Source organism: Melanerpes formicivorus, unplaced genomic scaffold, assembly GCF_026170545.1.
Source record: "Melanerpes formicivorus ecotype bairdi unplaced genomic scaffold, bMelFor1.0.p_v2 SCAF_2, whole genome shotgun sequence".
Classification (NCBI taxonomy): domain Eukaryota; kingdom Metazoa; phylum Chordata; class Aves; order Piciformes; family Picidae; genus Melanerpes; species Melanerpes formicivorus.
The window spans coordinates 21,952,258-21,973,615 of NW_027142354.1; the positions used below are offsets into that span (position 1 = coordinate 21,952,258).

At 36.7% G+C, this 21,358-nt stretch overlaps 1 protein-coding gene across 2 annotated transcripts in view; it reads left to right on the forward strand.

Moving 5' to 3' along the window:
• Window positions 1-21,358, forward strand: part of PACRG (parkin coregulated) — a 240,024-nt gene that overhangs the window by 36,964 nt on the left and 181,702 nt on the right. For both annotated transcript variants that reach the window (XM_068152975.1, XM_068152981.1), the window contains exon 3: window positions 18,821-18,955. In XM_068152975.1, the coding sequence (XP_068009076.1) occupies window positions 18,821-18,955 (135 nt within the window). The remainder of the gene's footprint in view (window positions 1-18,820; window positions 18,956-21,358) is intronic.

Genomic DNA, 21,358 nt, shown 5'->3' on the forward strand with positions numbered 1-21,358 from the left:
GACAACATTTTTTTCCTAATTATAACATTATCAACGGTCATCTTTGGAAAATGTCCATCATTCATAGTCATATATTCTTAAAGCATTTCCATTAATTTTTCTAATTATTTATTTTCATGTCTTTTTCTTTTCTACATTTGATAGTAGCTGGGTTGTTTGGATTTATGCATTGTTCTATGTGAATAAGAATAAATAAATTAATAAAGTCTAATCATGTAAGGAATCATCAGATTTAGCAAAAACATGTTTAAATTAATCTGTTATTAGTCTTGTATACAAGGAATCAACGTTGCTCCCTAAAGCATCCACCAGAATTTTTGAAGAATGTTTTATAAACCTTATAATTTTATAACTAGCTTAGTTTTAGTTACCAAATTTTCAAGACTCATTCTTGATTTTGGAATCCTGATTCTACATCTACATTTCAACTTGTATTTAACTTCATTGTAGCTAACATAAGACTATACAATTTGTTCCTCTTTGTCAGAGATCTGTAGTGCTACAGATTTCAGCCTGTTATTTCATAAAGATATAGGTATTTTCTGACTTTAAAGCTTGTTATGTCCTATATCCTAACATGGACAAACTGCTTTTGTTTAATTATATTCTGCTTTTTAATGATACTCTTTCTTGTAGTGATATCCTTACAAGTTTGTGTTCTTGTTCCCTTGAAAGCAGATCCTTCCTTAAAATGGAATCTGCCAATTGTCAGAAATACCCAAACTGCTATTCAAACAAATAGAATCCTTATGAGAAGGGTTTTTCCTTCCATTTATTGATTTACATATACCTTGACAATCTCTCTGTTCTGGTTTGGTGAGGGAAGGTGATATTTTTTTTTTTCTTTAATTTAAGGTGTTGGGGTTTAGTTTAGTTTTGTTTTGTTGGGTTTTTTCCCATTTTGACATTAGTTGACAGATTTTTGAGATAATTAGAATTTTTACATAATAGAGTGTTATATTGCGTCTTGCTAAACACTAGTGGAGAGTAAGTAAAGTATTCCATGGAAGCTATCTTCTAGAAATTTCATCACTTTGTCAAGCTCAGTTCCTGTACTCTCGTCTTGACCATGTTACAAAAATACTGTCTTTTAAGTTTAATCTTCAAAAAACAGTGAAGAATTTACTCTAGTGCATATAACATGCTAAAAATAAACTTTCCTGTTTTGAATGATATTTGTGTTCCTGTGGAAATACTAAACATTAATTTCTATATATGAAAGGGGAACATAAATATTTGGAGACATTCAGTACATATGTTCACTTGTTGCACAAAGGAGTAATTATTGGAATTACTAGGCTTTCAAAAAACAGATCCTTACTATGAATATAGATTTTTTTTGTTTGTTTATTTTTTGAGATACTAGGACTTGGTATTTCTAGAGAAGACACATCAAAGGAATATAAATATGACCGCTGATACCTGATTTGTGCCAATATCACTTGTGATTAGTCTGATAATCTCTTATATCCTCTTTAATCCCCTCTAAGTCCCTTTATTATTGCAAACTCCAGCATCTAACATCAATGTTTTTCTTATGCCAGTTACAATATGAATTAATTTAGGAAATTAGTTTTTCTGACTGCATGCTCTGCTTGTGCATCTTTACAGTTTATTTTTGTGGAAACACTGTATAATCTTTTGGTAACATTTTATAAAGTTGTGGCGTCCCCAAGAAGTGTATGATTAGTTTATTCCTTCTGTTATTACTAGATGGAAATATGTATATTTTTACATATTTTGTAATTAATATTACCTGGCAATGGTATCTTCAGACACCACTGTAACTTATTTACAAAATGTATTCACAGGTTCAGTTATTCGGTTGTGGTTTTTACACTGCACATACAAAGACAGTTAAATGATTTAAGCACAGATCTAACATTTCCAAAACAGTAATTCAAATTGGAAATACAGGTGCTGTGATCCACGATTTTCCCACAAATGGGATTCCGTGGCAGATTAGCTGGGTACTCATGACTTGCTCCTTTTTCTGGTATCTTCCCAGATGCTGTGGCTTGAGTTATACAAGCAGTCCTTGGCTTGGAGATGGCTAACGGGCCTTTCTCTTGTCATGCCCATTTCACAGTCTGGAGCTTGCCCTTGGCTTGCAGAGGGCCTAGGGGGCCTCTCTCTTCTGTGCTCAGTCACTGGGCTGCAGTCTCTTCTGGGATTCAGTTCTCTTGGAGCTTTTCCCCTTTCTGTCTTGGTCCAGGTGCAAGGCCTGGGTGAAGTTGTTGGTCTGCTAGAGCAGGTTTTTCAGCTGCTACTCTGGCAGCAGTTGGCTCTTGTTGCTGTCTGGGTGAGAACAAGGCAAGTTGCCTGATTTCTTGGCTGGTTTAAATACTGTCCCAAGACAATTAATGCCCTTTGGTAACACAGAATCCTGATAACTAAACCCATAGGATGGAGCATATCCAAACATGGCCAGGGGCACACACAGTTCACAGCTGTGTTACAAAGTTAATTACATGTTTTTCTGGACTCCAGGACGTGTCCAGGTTAATCACACATGCTATACATTTGCCTTGACCATCTGGACCCCAGGAACTGTCCAGGTTAGCACATTTGCATTGTCTGGGCTAGGGCATGTTTGGGGGTTTGACCCTTCAAGACAAAGTATTGTTGATTGATAAATATAATGCAATTGGCAACTGATTACATGAATATGAGATTAGGGTGCCTCAACTGGTGAGGAAAACTTTCATTTAGTAGCACCTATTTTAGTTGATCCTGAATAGATTTTTTTTCTTTTTAAGTAAAATCACTATTTCTTTTAGACATATGTTTCAGCTGCACGGACATACATTTTTCCCATAAAAATGCTGTGTATTCTGAAGAAAGATATATGTATGATCTGGCTTTAGCTTGTACCTGATAGCAAAAGAAATTCTTTATACTAGATTAATAATTTATGTATAGCTCATCTGAGTTTTCTTATCTTGTCAGTCTTAAAAGAGCTATGAATTTTAGAGAGGCTGGTGATGATCTTGTATCTTTATTACCTGTTTGAGTAAATACAAAGTATTGATGCTTGTCATAGCAAATGCTTTGTATTTTCTTATGTCAGCAAATTTCCTAGATTAATACATTCTGTTTGATTGTTACAATGCTTCTGAGCTACTTACATGGTTCTAAGGCACTAATCTATCAAGATTTTGGAAATAAACTAGTAAAGGCATTATAAATATATTTTGTGGTTTTAGTCATATGACTTTCATCGGAGCTATGATTAGCTACAGTACCATTTTCGTTCTGACTTTCATCGGCGTTACAGGTTGCTCTCAGTTCACAGCTGAACTGTCAAATTACTGTATTACTGAAAACTAATTCCTTCTTAAAATGTTAGTAGGTCTGCTAACCAAATTATAGTTACTGCTCACCTGTCTTCCACATTGTTACTTCACAGTTACCCAGCTATCTGGCCTGGATCATGCAACAGATATGTATCAAACTAAATTGTTAGCAATTGTTCTCAATTTCTATGTACCTTTGAAACTAGAGTTTCTATTAAAGACCTGAAGGGAAGATTCTGTTTTGATTTTGCCATATTGTATTTAAATTTGCCAGATTATACCAATTCATATAATAAAAGATGTTCACTCTGTATGCAAACTTTGCTGATAGATTCCCTCTACGCCTCAAGTCCTTGTATACATTGTTTATATGTGAGAAGGAAAACTCAGCTGGTAAATATTTAATAATTGTAATAGGTTAGAAACAAAGTGATGTACTGCAATTTTAAGTATGATCTTCAATTTCTTCAGTTTGATTTTTTTTTTTTTTTTAAATCTGCATCATAATGAGTCAGATTTTTGACAATTCTCAAGAATGAAGGGATGGGAAAGTTTATGTTGCTGAGTAGTTTATCTTTGGCAACAATATTTTTTTTGTCGATTAAGTGAAGAATTCTTGTACTCAACTGGTGGTAAGCTGGGTGAGTTCACAAAGAAAAGATGGATGAAGCTAATGTTTTACTACTAGTTTCTGGTTGTCACTCTGTTGTGCTTTCAGCTGTGCTTTTCACTCTTCACTGGGTTTATCTTTTCTTTATGACTAAGAGAAAATAGATGAAATCTTTTTCTAAGATTAAAGAGGTTGAAGCATCAAGTTGATGTAACTAGTGCTTTCTCTTGAGGAGACTAAGCTGCTAGGTGTGAAGTTGGGCCAACTGGCCCAGTAGCTGGCAGCAAGGAAGTTAACCCTGTTTTTATGGAACCACGTGGAGGTGTTATGATGGGTACTATGAAATAATTGCATCACTATGAAAATGGAGGCTTCAATGGTATCACTATGGAATTTGTTCACAAATTCATCTTCAACTTGCATCTAGAGCTATGATCACTTGTGTCATGACCAAGATAGCATGAACCTCAGAAAGTGAAAAGAACAGCTGTTGAATAGACCTGGCTGATGGAACAGCCCGATGAGGATAGTAGAGCTACTCATGTTAAAACCTATGCAGCTATTGTGATCATAATAAATTCTGTGCAATTTCTACTTAAATTTATATTTTATTAGAAACAGGCTCTTCAGGAATGGAAGTCTGTGAAGGTGAGAAGTGGGAGTTGCCATATGAGAGAGCAGCTGGATTGCATGAAGCTCTGTCATGAGGCAAATGACAAATCAGCAAAGTTTATTAGGATTGTTAGGATTAAAGAGAGGATAAACAGAGTAACATTGTTTTGGGTATCTACTACAGACCATCTAACCAGGTAGAATATGATGAGACCTTCTTCAGACAACTGGAAGAAGCCTCACTTTTGCAGGCCTTGATACTCATGGGTGACCTGGTTGATGTCACTTCAGTGTCAATCTTGATAATCTTTGAAAGATCATGGCAGTCTTGGGAGCTTCCTTGAGACCTGAAGAAAGCAAGTGTCACTCCTATCTTAAAGAAGGGCAATAAAGAGGATCCAGAGAACTACAGGCCATTCATTGATCCATACAAAGGGTATTCAGCAACTCCTCCTGGAAACTATTTCCAAATCTATGGAAGACAAGATGATGATTGGGAGTAGTCAACATGAATTTACAAAGTGGAACTCATTCTTAACCAACATGATAGCCTCCTAAGATGCAGGATGGACAGCAGTGGATGTTGTCTGTTTTGATCTTAGTAAGTGTTTTGATGTTGTCCCTCATAACATGCTCATAAAACTGAGATATGGTCTAGGTAGGTGGACACTGAGATGGATTTAAAATTAGCTGAACTGATGGGCTTGAAAGAATGTGATCAATGTCACAGCCCAACTGGAAGCCAGTGTCTAGTGGCGTACCTCAGGGGATTTAATAGCTAAGCCCCAAGGGCAAGTTTACTAAACCAAACATGCACTGTGTGAAACCAAGAATTCATGATTTATCTAATAGTCTTAACAGTGATGCTTGAAATAATCTGGATCACAGATTTCCTTTCAATATAGCAAAAAAAGGCCCCAAACCCGCTGTCATTGGTCTCTAATCTAAAATGGATAAGCTTACTGAAAATTGAGAGATTTGTAATATTTCCAAGCTATTTTGATAACATGACAGAAACAGCAAACCATAAAAACAGTGCTAAGATTTAAAAAACAAGACAAAACAAAATGAAAAAATACCAACTTTGACATCCAGTAAGAGAAGTTAGTCTAGCACTTCTTAACCAAAAACCTGAGACATCATGATACTTCTGATACTTCTGAAGAACATTCAGAAATTTTAGCAAAAGAAAAGACCAGAAAAGGTCTCAAGGCAAAGTAATTAAATCAGTGTAAATCCATTTTGTAAGTCACACCACAAACTGGACAAATTGTTAGACAAAAGCATGGCACTTAATATGGGAAAGATTTTAAATTTGTAACTGAAAATTAACAAAAATCACATATGATTGACAAACTAACAAGTAGGAAGATGATGACTTCATTTTAAGAATGATGTTTTGAAGTTGGGTATACATCCCCCATATCTTCCAGACTTCAAAAAGTTCACAACATTCTCACCTCCCTGAATATGGGACATATTGGTTTAGCCCATAATAACCATGCTGTATGAATTGAAGATGCTAAGAGCTTCAGTGTCAGAAATAGCTACATTCAGTAAATAGAAATGGTAATATGAACCAAAGTTCAAAGTTTTTTGTATAAATACTTCATATATTCTGTCAAGATGAATACAGATGTGAAAATTCATTTTATTTTTGAAGGTAGAAGGATGCAAACAAACAGTAAGGCCAAGTGGTTTTGAAGGTTGAAACAAAACATTTGGAGAATATCAGTGACTACAAAAACTTACTAGTACTGCATTTGCAAATACAAAAAGCATTTCAAATAGCAACATCTATGAAAGTAATATCATTGTCACCTATGAAAAACATGTCTGTCCCTCCACAATCACAATCAGTACCTGTGAAGACATATTCTGCAAGACCTCCTTTTGCTTGCATCCCCTTTTGAATTCTGAGAAAAAATTGGCTCTTTTAAATTTCCTAGGGGGATTATTTTATCTGTGTGAAGAGCAGACAAATGGAGGTTGTTAAAACATTTTCAAATGCATGCAATTTGAATTAAACAATTATTCTTTTCCTACAAAGTTTCCTCTTGTGAGGGAATGATTCATATTTAACACTGAAGAAAGCCACTGATCTGTTGTCCTTGCAAAAAGGACAGATATATTGGTAGATTAATACATACCTTCATTAGCAGTGAAAGGAAGAAAAACTGCCACACTGTAGAATATATACTGCATTATGTCCCAAATTCAAATATCACTACCAACAAACCTTTTTGCTAATATTTTGTCCCAATAATGTATGCATTTCTTTCTAATAAGAAGGGAGGAAGGGAGGTAGGAAGGAAGGGAGGGAGAAAAGGATGGGAGGGAGGGATGGAGGGAACTGAAGTCCTAGACTGATTTTCAATTAACTAGATAAAGAAGGAAGCATGAAGATAACTCAAGTGTTATATGGAGGTAAGTTTTAACAGATAAAGGCAGAACCACTCCTACATTTACAGTGTCTTTAAAGAAAGATGATTCTCCTAAGATTTTAAGATTCTCCTATAAAAGCCTTAGAACAGCCCAACAGTCAACCTAGAATTCCACTCAAACATACAAAAAGGCTTCTCATGTATGCTGTTGCGCCATTTTCTGAAGGCTGGTTAAACTACTGATAAACATGGTGACACATCAGCTAAGCGAAGTCTGTTCTCTGTATTGTCACTGGCAGCTTAAAATTTGTGTAAGATGTACTTTGCAAAAGGCACAAATGGTCAAGTGGCAAACAGGCAGCTCTGAGTGCCTGTTGAAAGGCTCTTTGCCAGTGGCATCAGTTCATGTGACAATTATTTCTGTTGATAATAATGTTCGAAATAGTATAAGAAGCTGTTTTCATTCATCTAAAACCCACATCATACTGATTTTAGTGTGAGCTTTGACTCTAAGGATAGATTGATTGTAGAAAACAGTTGCTTATAGCCAGGCATGTTCTTTTGTTAGAGCGGAAGTGTTTTCTTTCCAACATAGTATATTATTCATAAAGTAATTTGAAAAAAGAAAATATATAACATAGGCAATGACTGTTTCTTGAGGAATCTTCAAACTTCGTATTATTAATCATCTTAAAACTTCATGTTGTTAATGATAAATTGTGTTTTTTTCAAGTTTGTTATAAATATGCAAGATTTCACTATGTGGACTCAAAGCACATGTACATAACATACTTTCTCATCATGAGGAGAGTAAGCTGAGACCTATAATACACTTCAAAGTTAATGCTATAAATAAATACAGTGGTTTGAACTTGAACCTTCAAAAAGGTTGAAAAGAAAATAAAATACACTTTGGGGGCTTTGGATTTATTGATGTTCTTATATTGCTTGAAATAGTATTCCTTATTTTTCCTTTTAAAATTTTCAGGTTTCAGAAAAACCTGTGGTCTGTTAAACCCAGTTCATTTTCATTTTCTTTGTGTTTAGAAAGAGGTGAAGTTGGGGAATATAGTTTTACATCTACCTGTTAGTGTCATCTCACTTTCAGAAAATTTTTTCTGCTTTTGGAAGTACATCACACATGAAGTTGGAAAGAAAAACTGCTTTGGCTGTTTAGATACAAAGTGTTTTTAAAGATTTTGTTGTTTTTAAGCTCAGGTTACTTCTTTGTGTTTAATAAATAAGTACTTGATAAAGCAAGTAAAATACACAGTACCTTTTTAAACAGTTTCTTAATCTATTTCAGGGGCTTCTTATTTCAAAAGATGTTGTTTTAAACTGGTATTAAAGAACCATTTGGTTCTTCAGATTTAAAATGCTGAGGATGGAGAAACATAGACAGGACTGTAGGACATTTGAGGTCTGGCCATAGAATGTGCTGTTTACTCATGATGAGACAAATGAGGATAAGTGGTGGGAATAATGATGAATCCATCATTCCTCTCCATTCTTGTTAGCTGTTACTAGTGTTCTATTCCATCTCTTTGGATGCAGTTAAGGAATTTGTTAAAGATAACCATAAAGATAGCCTTTGGGGTGGGATTTTGTGCATTTTTTTTAACTGTGGGAGAGTGATGAGGGTCCTTTAGTAACTTTCTAGCTCAAGCCTCTAGCCATAAGAAGTTTCCAGGAGCATTCTATAGAGAGCTGAAACATGATTTTATGAAAGATGATAGTTATCACAGCATCATTTGACTTTCTGGATTTTTGTAACCTTGGTGAAGTTAAGGTTAAAAGGTTCTAAAATGGGAAATTAGTGTCAAACCATTGTTTCACCAACACTGTGGAAGGAATCTGTCACAAGCAGAATTAGAATACAGTGATTTTACCTTATCATTCAAATGTTTAATTATTTAAACAATGTTATGTCATAACCCAAGCAAATTTCTTGCTAGCTCACAGGTCACTCCAGCCTGTCAAACTCTCTTTCTTCAGATAAGCAATTCACTTTGATTGTCTTGGGGCTAATAAACCAGTGATTCAGAATCTGACTGACCCAATAGGAGCCTGTTCTAAATTAATGTTTATGTAATTTAAATAATTTCAAATAATTTTTAATGTAGTTTTAAGCTTTCCAATGGAACACAGTAGACTTCCACAAGATGTCAGCATTAGAGAACATCCTTACCAAAAAATATATTGAGACTTATTTACCACCTCCAAGGTGCAGGATAACTACCAGGCAAAAGACTCAACCTCATCTCAGATTTCATTCTTCTGGGGACGACGGAGATTGGAATCAATACGGCTGATCATTATGATCTAGTATTGTTCTTTTATTGCTTCATCATTGTTCCGTTATAAAGCAAGCATAGTGCAAAGCAGACAGTAGAGCTGACAGGCTAGTAAGAAGTGCACAGAAGAAGTGCGTATTAAAAAAAACTTTAGAACTTATATAAACTCGGGGGGCATTGCTGGCATGGCTCCACTGGCCCCTCACGAGTGACCACACACTGTACTACTGTGGATTATTGGTTAACACGCGGGATTGTTGATATACATGTGTGTCCTGTCATTTCAAGATAACTCTCTATGTTTATGGCTACCAGTGCCCTGCTTCGGTTACACAGTGCGGGCACAGCACTGTTCTGCTATACTGCTAGCCACTTCCGCACTCATGCTCGGCACAGCCTACCACCATGTCAGGCTCTAGGCCTACACTGCCAGATTGCTCACACTGCCTGTCACAACCATTACCACACATTCTATGACAGCACTTTCAGCAGCTGTGGTGTCATTCCAACTCTGAACCATTTCAGCACATTCTTCAGCAAAATAAAGTTCGGACAAAGTACGGTGAATAGTTTCCTGGCAGATCAGAGCATTGAAATGGCTCAATGCAGTATCAAGCAAACATCACAGTGCAAGAGAAGAGATGTTACAGATGCAAGTGGAAGAGAGGGAAGGACTTTGGCAATTTAGAATAAAAAGATGCAAGATCACTATACTGTGGCCTTTTTCAATTCTGTTCCCTGATTATCCTCTATCAGAGTCACAACACTAAGTTAGGATGATGGGTGTATTCCAGCATTGACCATCATTTGATGGAAATACAAAATAGGCTGAGAATCTCTCTCAATATTTCACTAGTTTATCAATTGTTATTTACTTTGAAATATGCATAGATCTGCTATAATAATGTATAGGAGCATTATAAAGGACAAAAAATTACATAAATCAGGAAACTATGTAATTGAATTACATGTATTACTGAAAGAAATAAAAGCCACACATTTAATTTTCTTTCCTTGCCAACAACATTCTTATAACTTGCAGCATGTAGATTTGGCATCCAAAAAGTGCATATACACAGCCAGAAAGAATGTTGTGGTAATTTCTATGTAAGGCAGTAGTGCTGACTGATGCGAGGAAAAGAGCTGATGCTGAGGATATAATGTTTCTTCATTCAAACTGTTGCCTGAAAGGACTCTTCTAGTTCATTCAATTAGAAACTGCTTCATCACAATGTGAATCATAACTGGGTGTCACTTAAGAAGCACTCTTGTGATCCCAGGTGAAAAATGAATGCAAATGTACTCTCAGTGAATTTATATTTTTCTAAACATTAGACTGCAGATGGAAGAATTTCTGTGATTGGGAAAAATTTAGAAGCCTCCCAGGTTTAATGGAATTGATGCACAAGAAGGCCTTCTGAAACTAATAAAGTAGAAAAAAATATATATTATTCATCTGTGGACTGGAAGAAGGAGAGCAATGCATTAGGAGTTGTTACTCTCCTCCCTTTGCATTAAAGGAAATTGCTTGGCAAGTATCAGGAGAGAAATCTAAATTATATTAAGTAATTGTGCTATGTTCCAGCAGAGAATAAGAGATGGAGGACCTTCTGAGAACAAAGTGATATAGAGCAGTTTGTAACATGGACACATCTGGCTTATCAAAACAACTTATCTTTTCCCGAATCAAAAATGTTTCTGAGGTGATGAAATAGAGTTATTCTGCATGCAATTTGTGACTTACTTTCAGTAGTGTCTCAAGGCAATAATGAGATACAATATCTTTGTAAAAAATCACGTCTGATTTTCTTTAAAGTTTTGGTGCTTTAGAAGCATTTATGAAGTTTGCTGACCTACCATTAGTTTGGGGGTCTTAAAATTGATTTCTCTCATTTTGACTTTTGAAGCTGTAGTATGAGCTTTAATCTGTTGTCCAGATTTGTGCAGGAGGGCCAGAAGTAGCTTTTATGCAGTAGATCTAACACCATTTAAATGTATATCAAGAGTGGCACATATGAAGAAAGATCTTCCTGTTTCTTTTTTGATAGAAAAAGCTTTTGTCTGATACATGTTGATGGATCATGCTCTTTTGATATTGAATACTTGTGATACTGATATTAAATAAAAGGAATTAATGTGTAACTTGAGTACCTATTGGGACATCTTACTGCGACTCTTCTGTCATTTGAAATTTCTCATTCACTTCTCATTATATCTGCATAGCAAAATCAAAACATGATTGTAGACTGTACTAAGCACTTAGGTTACTTTAATCAAATTAATCAGTAAATGAACACAGAGCAGTAGAGGCTTTTTTACTTATTGCCAGTCAGAGTATACACTGTACAGGATGCTTGGTGCAGTTACAAAGATTTGTGTTTCCAAATCTTTATTACTAATATTAGTTACTTTAATTATCAAATCTGTGGACCTTTCACCAAATACAATTATCATGCTACTGTTCTTTGTGTCAGTAGGTAACTGCTAAAATCTTGATGTTTTCTTATCATGATTGCTAGGCTTGTCTTGATGGGTTTATCTTTGTTACAGGTATAGAAACACATAAGGTACTCGTGTGCATACTAACTCCAGAAGCACAAACCAGAGGACATAGATTTTGTACCTAGGCTTGCTTTCAAACCAGAGTTTATATCTAGACAGTGTTGTGCCAAAGTCTTGTTGGTCAAGAGCTCTATCACACTGTATCGGTGAGAACTGTGATGTTGATGGTTCTAGTAAATCTTTGTATGTCAATATGTCACTGCATAGTTCTAAGCATATTATTTGGCCCTTATTCCTGCTGGTGTGAGTATTTCTTCATTGTATGGTGTAATTTATTTGACTTATTTGACATACTTTGCATCTTACTTGAGGTTTACATTAGGAACTGGCAGCAGCTTCTAGCTCCAGTACACAAGAAAATGAATTATGATCTTTCTGATGGAGAAGTAAGTGGGTTGACAGCTGGACTATGCTGCATTGGCCAAGTAATGTAACAGTTTAACACCAGTGAAGATGAGGACATAGCAGTGGTTACAGAAACATTTCCTTCCATTACCTTTACATCTACTTGTGACAGTAGTACCCCATTAGTGGACTCCATTATGTGGATAGTGACTTTTTATACAAATACATTATTTAGTCTGTACACAAAGAAATAGGTTTTATAGTTTTATTTCTGAAAATGTCACTTTTAAAATGATAGCATGGTATTATGTTTTCAAGAAGGACTGCACTTTTTAGGCAAGCAGTTCTGTGGTCATATAAGTTTTGATCCCTATAGCTTCATAAATAAATTTTTTGTGTGTGTGTGATGAGAAAGCATAAAAGGATATGGTTAAATTCCAGTCTTCCTGTTGAGTTTTCATCTAAATGTGTAAACCTAGGTCAATCAAATAAAGACATGTCCTCAACCATATAAATTTGATTACAAAGTTATTGGTGTTTTCTTTATATATATAAATATAAAAATTTGTACAATGATAGCACAATCTCAGTCCATTCTGCGTTTAGGAAGTGAGATTGATCTCTTAATATCCTGAATCTCTGCAATTTAGTATATGATTTCATCTTTTATTTTCCACATAGCAATTGAAAAATTATTGACTTCTGATTTGAATAAATCAACATATACTTGCATAGGCAAATGAGAAAGTGTATATGCAATTCTTTCTTGGTGTTCAGTATAAATTCAGCAGTACTCCTTGAAGAATCAGTCTTCTATTTTTTCCTGTCCTGCTTCATGCTGTTTACTCACTTGTGACAGCTGAAGTGTTCAATCATCTTTGCAGTAAACCACTGAAGAATCTAGTATGTTGCCAATCACCCTAACAAAAATACCCCTGGCCAACAACAATAAAACCAAACTAAAACAAAACCATCCCTCTGCTCTTAATCTGGTCCTCTGAATACCTATATGAAATTGTGTCTCATTAATGGAGTGCAGCATATTATGGTAGTATGCAAGTGCATGAGATGGGAAAGATCACTTCTCTCCATCTCAGTGTCAATTTTTGTCTGACTTAAACTGCTCATGAAACTAGTGTTAGTTTTCACAAAAGTCACCAATTGTCCTCTGCAGCTATACATTTATCTCCCTATATGCATACACTTTGATGCTTATTTAGGAAATTTCAAATAATGAATCACTGTTTAAATCTGACTTCAAAGAAAATTTCTTAGTCCTGTTCCTAATGTGTCATCATTGAGAAGTCTAAGAATGCAACCAGATAAAATGGTTTTAAATGACCATGAATCAATGAAAGAATACAATATTTATTTTTTTTTTTCCTCTCTATGGCTTGTGTCTTTTGTTTGTTGCATAGTTCAATTATAATAAATTAGTTTTGCAATTATCAAACTCTTCAATTTCTCTTTGGCGTTTAACAAATCTCAGAAGTTGTTCATTGCTTCATATACTTTACCATCATGAATATTAGCCTTTAATTAACTGGAACTCTAATCTCATTCATTCTAGCTATGCTGCAATTAATTTTTCAATTTTTTTAGATTGAAGAAGATAGTACTTGTTACTGTTTTTCCAATAAACTGAGTACTTTCAGAATGTCTTTTTTAGTTAGTACTTATAACAATATAAAGAGTAAGAAGACAAAACTCATTATCACAAGGAAGAATAGTGTGTGATTTATTTTTGTATGTTTTACTTAGCATCATAAAATCACAGAGAAGCATCATATGAAAGAGGCTTTTGAAGATAATCTGGTCCAACCTTTTGGGTTTTTTTTTCCCCTCAATCACTGACAGGACCACAGCTAGACACAATATTCCAGATGTGTCCTAAGAAATGTCAATAGACTGAAGCTCCTGGATCTACTGACCATCTTACTGATGCAACTCAGGGCTCATTCTATCTTTATTGCTGCAAAGGCACTGCTCAATCAAGTTTAGTACTGTCCACAAGAATCCACAGGTCCTTTTCAGCAAAGCAGCAGACCAACTGGTTAGATCCCACACAGCTTGTAGTGCTGTTTGGGATTATTGTGTCTCATGTGCAAGACGTTACATTTATGCAATTCTTGTTGGCCCAGTCTTCTAGTCTGTGAAGGCCTTTCTGCATGGTGTCTGTTCCTTCTGTCATATATTACCTTTCCTTCCAGTTTGGGATGATCCACAGTCTTGGTAAGCAAGCATTTAGTTCTGTCATCCACATCCTTTGTAAAGATATTGAACAATGTCAGACCTAATATCAACCTCTAAGAACTTCCTTTGTGATTACCTCCCCATGATTCATTTGGAGCATTTTAATCTTAAAGTTCATGCCATAACATTTTAGTAAGATTTTGAAAAGCATAGCTATATAAGCAGCTTGGTAAATGGGATTATTTCAACTGTCAGTAGGATCAGTAGCTATTATCCCGCTGGTTTCTACACTCTGAAATTATGGACCCGATGTTTCTTCAGAAACTGTCACATTATACCTAGGAGGGTCCTAATTAATTGCACATGGAGAAATGCTAAATCTGCATGAGGAAAAGAGCTGTTAAGAATGGTCATTCAGCTTTTAGGAACAACTGCTCAACAGTTTTCTATTGTGAGAAATGTTCTGCATGGAAAGCGAAAAAGAAATAAATTTTACTTTGTTTCCTGGAGTACATGGGTGACCTAAAGAGAGATGATTTCTCACTGTGGATACTCTGTTCCGGAATTTAATTGTTGTTCTTTTTTTATTTTTTTTCCTTTTTTTCAATAATATAGCAATTGATTTGAATCTGTGACTGGCATTCCTGCATTGTGATAGTCTGCAAAGAGAAAACAAAAAAAGTGTGATTTTCACCACAGGCTGCAGGGAAATTTTTGCTCTGGTGCCCCCTCTGGCTTCTTCACTGACCTTGGTGTCTCTGGAGTTATTTCTCTCACATCCCCCAAAAAAGTTGTTTCACCACCCCACACCACCACCACCACCCCCCCAAAAAAAAACCCCAAAACCAAAAATACAGTGCCCAGGATATTTTTCTTCTCTTAAATATGTTATTGCTGAGATGCTGATTGTCTCAGCCTTGGGCAGAGGCAGGTCTGACTTGGAACCAGGAGAGCCTCTAGACATGTCCTACAGGAGCCACCTCTACGCCCCCTTCATTGCTACTAAAACTCTGTCGGGCACAAACCCAACACAGTAAGAAACTCTATATTGAAGTGTATTGTTGAAGTGAGAAATACAGTAATAGATGAAAGTTGTTACTGAACTTCTTAAGAGGTGGGTTTAGGGCTAACCTGTTTTAATATTTTCATTAGTGACCTTGACAAATAAAATTAGGATTGTATAATGAAATTTATAGTTGACATAATGTTTGAAGTTGCTATTAAAATAGATGAAGATCATGGTGTCACACTGATGGAAGTGGGAGCCTTTGAGAACTGGTGTAATAGAAATGGAATTAAGAGTAATAGTACAAAGTACGAGGTAATGCACTTTAAAGTAATGACATGAAATTCTGTTATTACCATAAAGCTCATCAACTAAAAAAGATACTTACTGTGGCAGTTAATCAAAGGATAACTATGAGAAGACAGCATGATGTGACCACAAGAGACTAAATGTAGTGCTAGGAGATCTACCAGACAGACTGTATCACAAGAAAAAGGATCCTACTCATTGCCATTCAGATTTGTCTGAAATGCAGAAAAAACTGAAGATGAGGGAAAATACTTATACTTGTGGTTCACTGCAGAACAATAAGCACATCTTCATTTACTTTTGTAAGAAATGCTTTTCTTGTAATGTTACTCTCAACTGCTGAAGACGTGTTTACTAAGCAAAGTTATAGCTATGCATATCACATCTATTTTCATTAAACATGGTCTATCAGTGACAGCAATGACAACAACAGATCACAGTTTAGTAGTCCTAATAAAGCACAGTCTGCAGTATCACTAGGAGACCCCTCTCCCCTGGTCAACGGAAAATAATGTCAAAACACTTTAGAGGAAAAAAACACCACGTCAGATTTAGATCTTTAGTTACCACACTTAAATTCCTCAATATCACAAATGAAACAAAAGATGTTAGACGTTTGCATTCTGTTCACTGGGACGCTGAACATCTGTACTGCTAGACACTAACATAAGGGTCACTGAAGACAGAGAGACAAACAGAACAATACAAGATGCTGGCTATGATTTATGATCCTTGAAGCTCTCACCTTTTTTTGGAAACTGATACTTTCTATGTTGCAAAATGTAGCAAGTCATGAAGGCTGTTTTGACAAAAGAATCACAGAATTATTGAAACTAGAATAACCTCTGAGATCATCAAATCTAGCCTATGACCTAACACCTCCACATCGACCAGACCATGTCACTACGTGCCACATCTAATCTTTCCTTAAACACCTCCATAGATGGCAACTCTACCACTTCCCTGGGCAGTCCATTCTGGTGTCTAATTACCCTTTCCTTGAGGAGATGCTTCCCTAACATCCAACCTAAGCCTCCCCTGGTACAGCTTCAGGCCATACTCTCTCATCTTGTCATGAGTTGCCTGGGAGAAGACCCTGGTCCCCACCTTACTACAGTGTCCCTTCAGGTAGTTGCGGAGTTGCCCAGAGAAGGGCAATGAGGCTGGTGAGAGGCCTCAAGCACAAGCCCTGTGAGGAGAAGCTAAGGGAGCTGAGATTGTTTAGCCTGCAGAAGAGGAGGCTCAGGGGAGACCTTATTGCTCTCTACAACTACCTGAAGGGAGGCTGCATACAGGTGGGGGTTGGTCTCTTCTCCCAGGCAACCAGCACCAGAACAAGAGGACACAGTCTCAAGCTATGCCAGAGGAAGTTTAGGCTCAAGGTGAGGAGGAAGTTCTTCACAGAAAGAGTTATTTGCCATTGGAATGTGCTGCCCAGGGAGGTGGTGGAGTCACCATCCCTGGAGGTGTTCAGAAAGGGATTGGACGTGGCACTTGGTGCCATGGTTTAGTAGTCATGAGGTCTTGGGTGACAGGTTGGACTTGATGATCTCTGAGGTCTACTCCAACCTAATTGATTCTATGATTCTAAGATCCTCTCTGAGTCTCCTTTTCTCCCAGCTAAACAACTCCAGCACCCTCAGCCTCTCCTCATAAGACTTCTTTCCAGTTCCTTCACCAGTTTCATCACTGTCCTCTGCACCTGCTCCAGCACTTCAATATCCTTCGTGAAGCGAGGGCCCAGAACTTCACACAGTACTCGAGGTGAGGCCTCTCACCAGTGCCATGTACAGGGGCAGCATTACATCCCTAGTCCTGCTGGCCATGCTAGTCCTGATACAGGCCAGGATGCCATTGGCCTTCCATGCCACCTGGGCACACTGTTGTCTCATGTGTGGCTGGCTGTCAACCAGCATTCCCAGGTCTCTCTCTGCCAGGCTGCTCTCCAGCTACTCTTTCCCCAGTCTATAGTGCTGCATGGAGTTATTGTGGCCAAAGCATAGGACCCTGCAGTCGGCCTTCTTAAACCTCATACTGTTGGCCTCAGCCCATCAACCCAGCCTGTCCAGGTCTCTCAGAAGTGTTTTCCTACCTTCCAGCAAATAGACAGTACTCCCCAACTTGGTGTCATCTGTGAATTTGCTAACAGTAGACTTATCTCCTCTTCCAAGAGATACACAGGGAATTGTAGGAAGTTCTTATCCCAGTGGTATGGCTATTAAAAAAAAAAAAAAAGTCAAGTTTCTCAGGGAAGAATCTCTGACAGATATTTGAGATTAGTTTAGCTCTCTTAGTCTCCTTGACATTTGAGATTATTTTGTTAATGAGCTTTTAAACCATTTTTTAAGTGAGCACTTGAAATTCTATTTTCTTGGTACCAGTTAGTTGCTGTTACTACTGTGTTTGGCTGAGAAATAAGTTCCAGTGTGAGCATTTTTTAATTGGTCTGTTAATTCAGGCACTTAGGCTAGCAATATGCTAACCAGCAATGACTCTAGTCATGAGGTGTGACAGGTTGGACTCGATGATCTTTGAGGTCTCTTCCAACCTTAGTGATACTGAAAGATACTGAAAGACTCAGATAAGGGACTAAGTGTTGGCAAATACAATTTCTTGAAGAGCAGAGAGGAATGGTCTGAGAGAAGACTTTCCATTGTTTCTTCCAGTGCTTCAACCATCACATGCTGGACATGCTGTAAATCATATGAAAACCAGACCCATAGCATTTGAGAAAAGAAATATGGTGACAATTAGATAATCAGGAGGGAAAGACAATGGAGGGTGAGGACAGTTGTATTAGATGTAAATCAAGTCAAATGGCTTCTAGAAAGAAACAAATGCTTAATTTTCCAACAACTTCTACTACATAATGTTAATATATTCTTGTTGTTTATTCTTGTTTAAAAATGCTGTGGTAATGAAAAGCTTTTAAGGGATGATCTGAAAGTGATAACAAAAGAACAACAAACAAAGAAACCAACCAAAAACTTCACACCCAAAAAACCCCAGTTAACAAAACCTGTAGATCATTCCCAAAGTGAAGAAAGAAGTGAGGTAAAACATGTAAAGAAGAAAGCAAACTATAATTTGGGATATCAATATTATTCTTATTTCTCATCTTTTTCTATTTTGAGCCAAATAAATTAGACTTTTTCTAAAAATACATTATTATGGGTTTCATATGTTTTGTTTTGTTTTGTTTTGTTAAGGTACGAGGGCCCCCACTTGCAGGAGCATTTAAAGAAAGGCCGACAAAGCCCACAGCATTTCGCAAGTTTTATGATCGAGGAGACTTCCCAATTGCCCTTGAGCATGACACTAAAGGAAACAAAATCGCCTGGAAGGTAAGTCATGACACAGCTGTGACAGCTAGCTGAGCTTATTGAATTGACATCTCTCATTGTCAAACAAAGTTAACTTGTAAGTAAATAAGCTGAAATAATTTCTTAGCAAATGGAAGATGGTGGGGAAGCCATTAGAGAAAGGCCCCTGAGTCAGCTGTCTGCCTTGGCTAACAATTCAATTATATGCTGCAAAAAGGAAGATGACAGAGTTGCTTTGCCTTAGAGAATTGTCTCCTGCCCGATTCATCTCTATTTTTATGAGGACCTGGCAATGCAGGCGGTTTCAGACAGTCCATCAAATGATGGAAGTGGCTGGATACAATGAGCAGCAGCAATTTATCTCTCCCAAATTTCACCTTCCTGCAGGACATTTCCAAATAGAAGCTTTAATTACCTAAATGGATAGGTCAAGATTGCCTGCTCCCTGAAAATGCAGAGCAGAATACAAACGAAGGCAGATTTTCATTCCACAGCTGTACTCTCAGTCTACAGCATATGTCAGACAGCGTAATCACTGTCATACGTGCCTCTGTTACAGGCTGACCTCCACTGCTGAAACCATTACAGCTCCGACATTTCTCTGACAAAAGGTTAATTGGCTTCAAAATAAATGTATTGCCTAATGACTCCATTCCAATGCGGCTGTGTTTCTCTCTAAAAGCCTTGGTGATGTTATTTGTAAAATTTAACCAATCTTCTAAGTCACTACCACAGACTTTTAAATTTAATTTGAAAAATGAATGCTGATCTTTAACCTGCTCCAACTCTTTAATTATTTTGGTTATCATGAATTACCTTTTGTGTGTGTGTGTGTGTTACTTATTGGACTAGAATAAGATTCTGTTGGAAGCAGTGATAGTTACAGAAAATGAACATGATATACATGATCAAAATATATCAGATTTGTTGAAGGTTTTAAATTGTTCTTGTCAAGAACATGATACAAGTTTCAAATGTATAGCTATGTTAATTCCGAACAAATAGGAGGGATTTTGCAATCTTATGTCTGATTCTGTTCCTAATGAAGCCAATGGTACTAGTCCCATAGCATGGTAAGTGGTACTATATAATTAGTTTATATATACTAGATTAGTTTAGTAACTAGATTTTAAAGTAGCATTTTTTCTTATTAGAGTATAAATATTAGAGATATGTTGCTACTACCATTTTGTTGTCTTTAGCTGTGTTGAATCAGCACAAGGAACAATTAATAGTTCTTGCAGCAAAGAGAATATCTAACAATACATTACCAATGATCAGAATGAGATTCCAGTGCAACTAGTCTTTCAGCAATGCTAGAAATGTCTGTTCAGAACTAAAAGACAGGCTTACAACATAAATCAGCACTTTAATCTGTTATCATAAGATAAAACCCAAAGGTGATTTGTTAGCATCTGCAAAAAACCCTGCAGAATGTAGGTTTTATCTTGAGGTATTATAGCTTCTGTTTTCTAAAAATGAGACTGAGAAGTACAGACAATTTTAATTGCCCTTTGATGCATATACTTCCAGTGTAATGACTAGCATTCCACTAGATGATGCTAGTGACTGCTTAGTTGACATGAGGAGATGGAATGAAACTGCATCAGGGAAGTTCAGATGGAACATTAGGAAAAGGTTCTTCACTGAGACAGTGGTTGTGACTGGAACAAACACCAGAGGAAGGCAGTTAGAGTTTAAGGAGCATCTTGACAACACTTGTAGTCATATGATTTAGTTTTATGTAGTCCTGTGGGGAGCAAGGAGTTGGATTTTATAGTCCTTATGGGTCCCTTCCAACATGAGATATTCTATGATTCTATGTCATCTTGCTAATTTGCTATTTACAAGCCTTCAAACCACTGCTGAACTGTGTGATCTAAAGTACTCACTCTATTTATCTGACAGTTTGAATTGTTTGAGAACATACTACCTTAAGACGGTCACAATAGGAGAGTCTTAAGTCAAAGATTCAGCATGTATTTGGACATTGTGGAGAGGCTGGTAGGCTGGTGCTAGTCTCTTCTACCAGGAAATTAGTGATAGCACAAGAGGGAACGGCCTAAAGCTATGAGTGAGTAGGTTTAGACTGGACATTAGGAAAAAAATTTCACAGAAAGAGTAGTCTGGCATTGGAATGTGTTGCCCAGGGAGGTGGTTGAGTCACCAACCCTGGATGTGTTTAAAGGTCGTTTGGATGTGGTGCTTGGGAATATGGTTTAAGGGGTGAACATTGTAGAGTAGGGTTATTGGTTGGACTTGTAGATCCTGAGGGTCTTTTCCAACCTGAATGTTTCTGTGATCTGTGAAAAGAAACCCACCATTTTTGTAACTGGCTACACAGGTTTTTGGTTTTGATGACATTTAAGTGAATTTAAAACTTTTCATCCCCATTCAGGGAACTTCTGCGCTAAATGACATGCA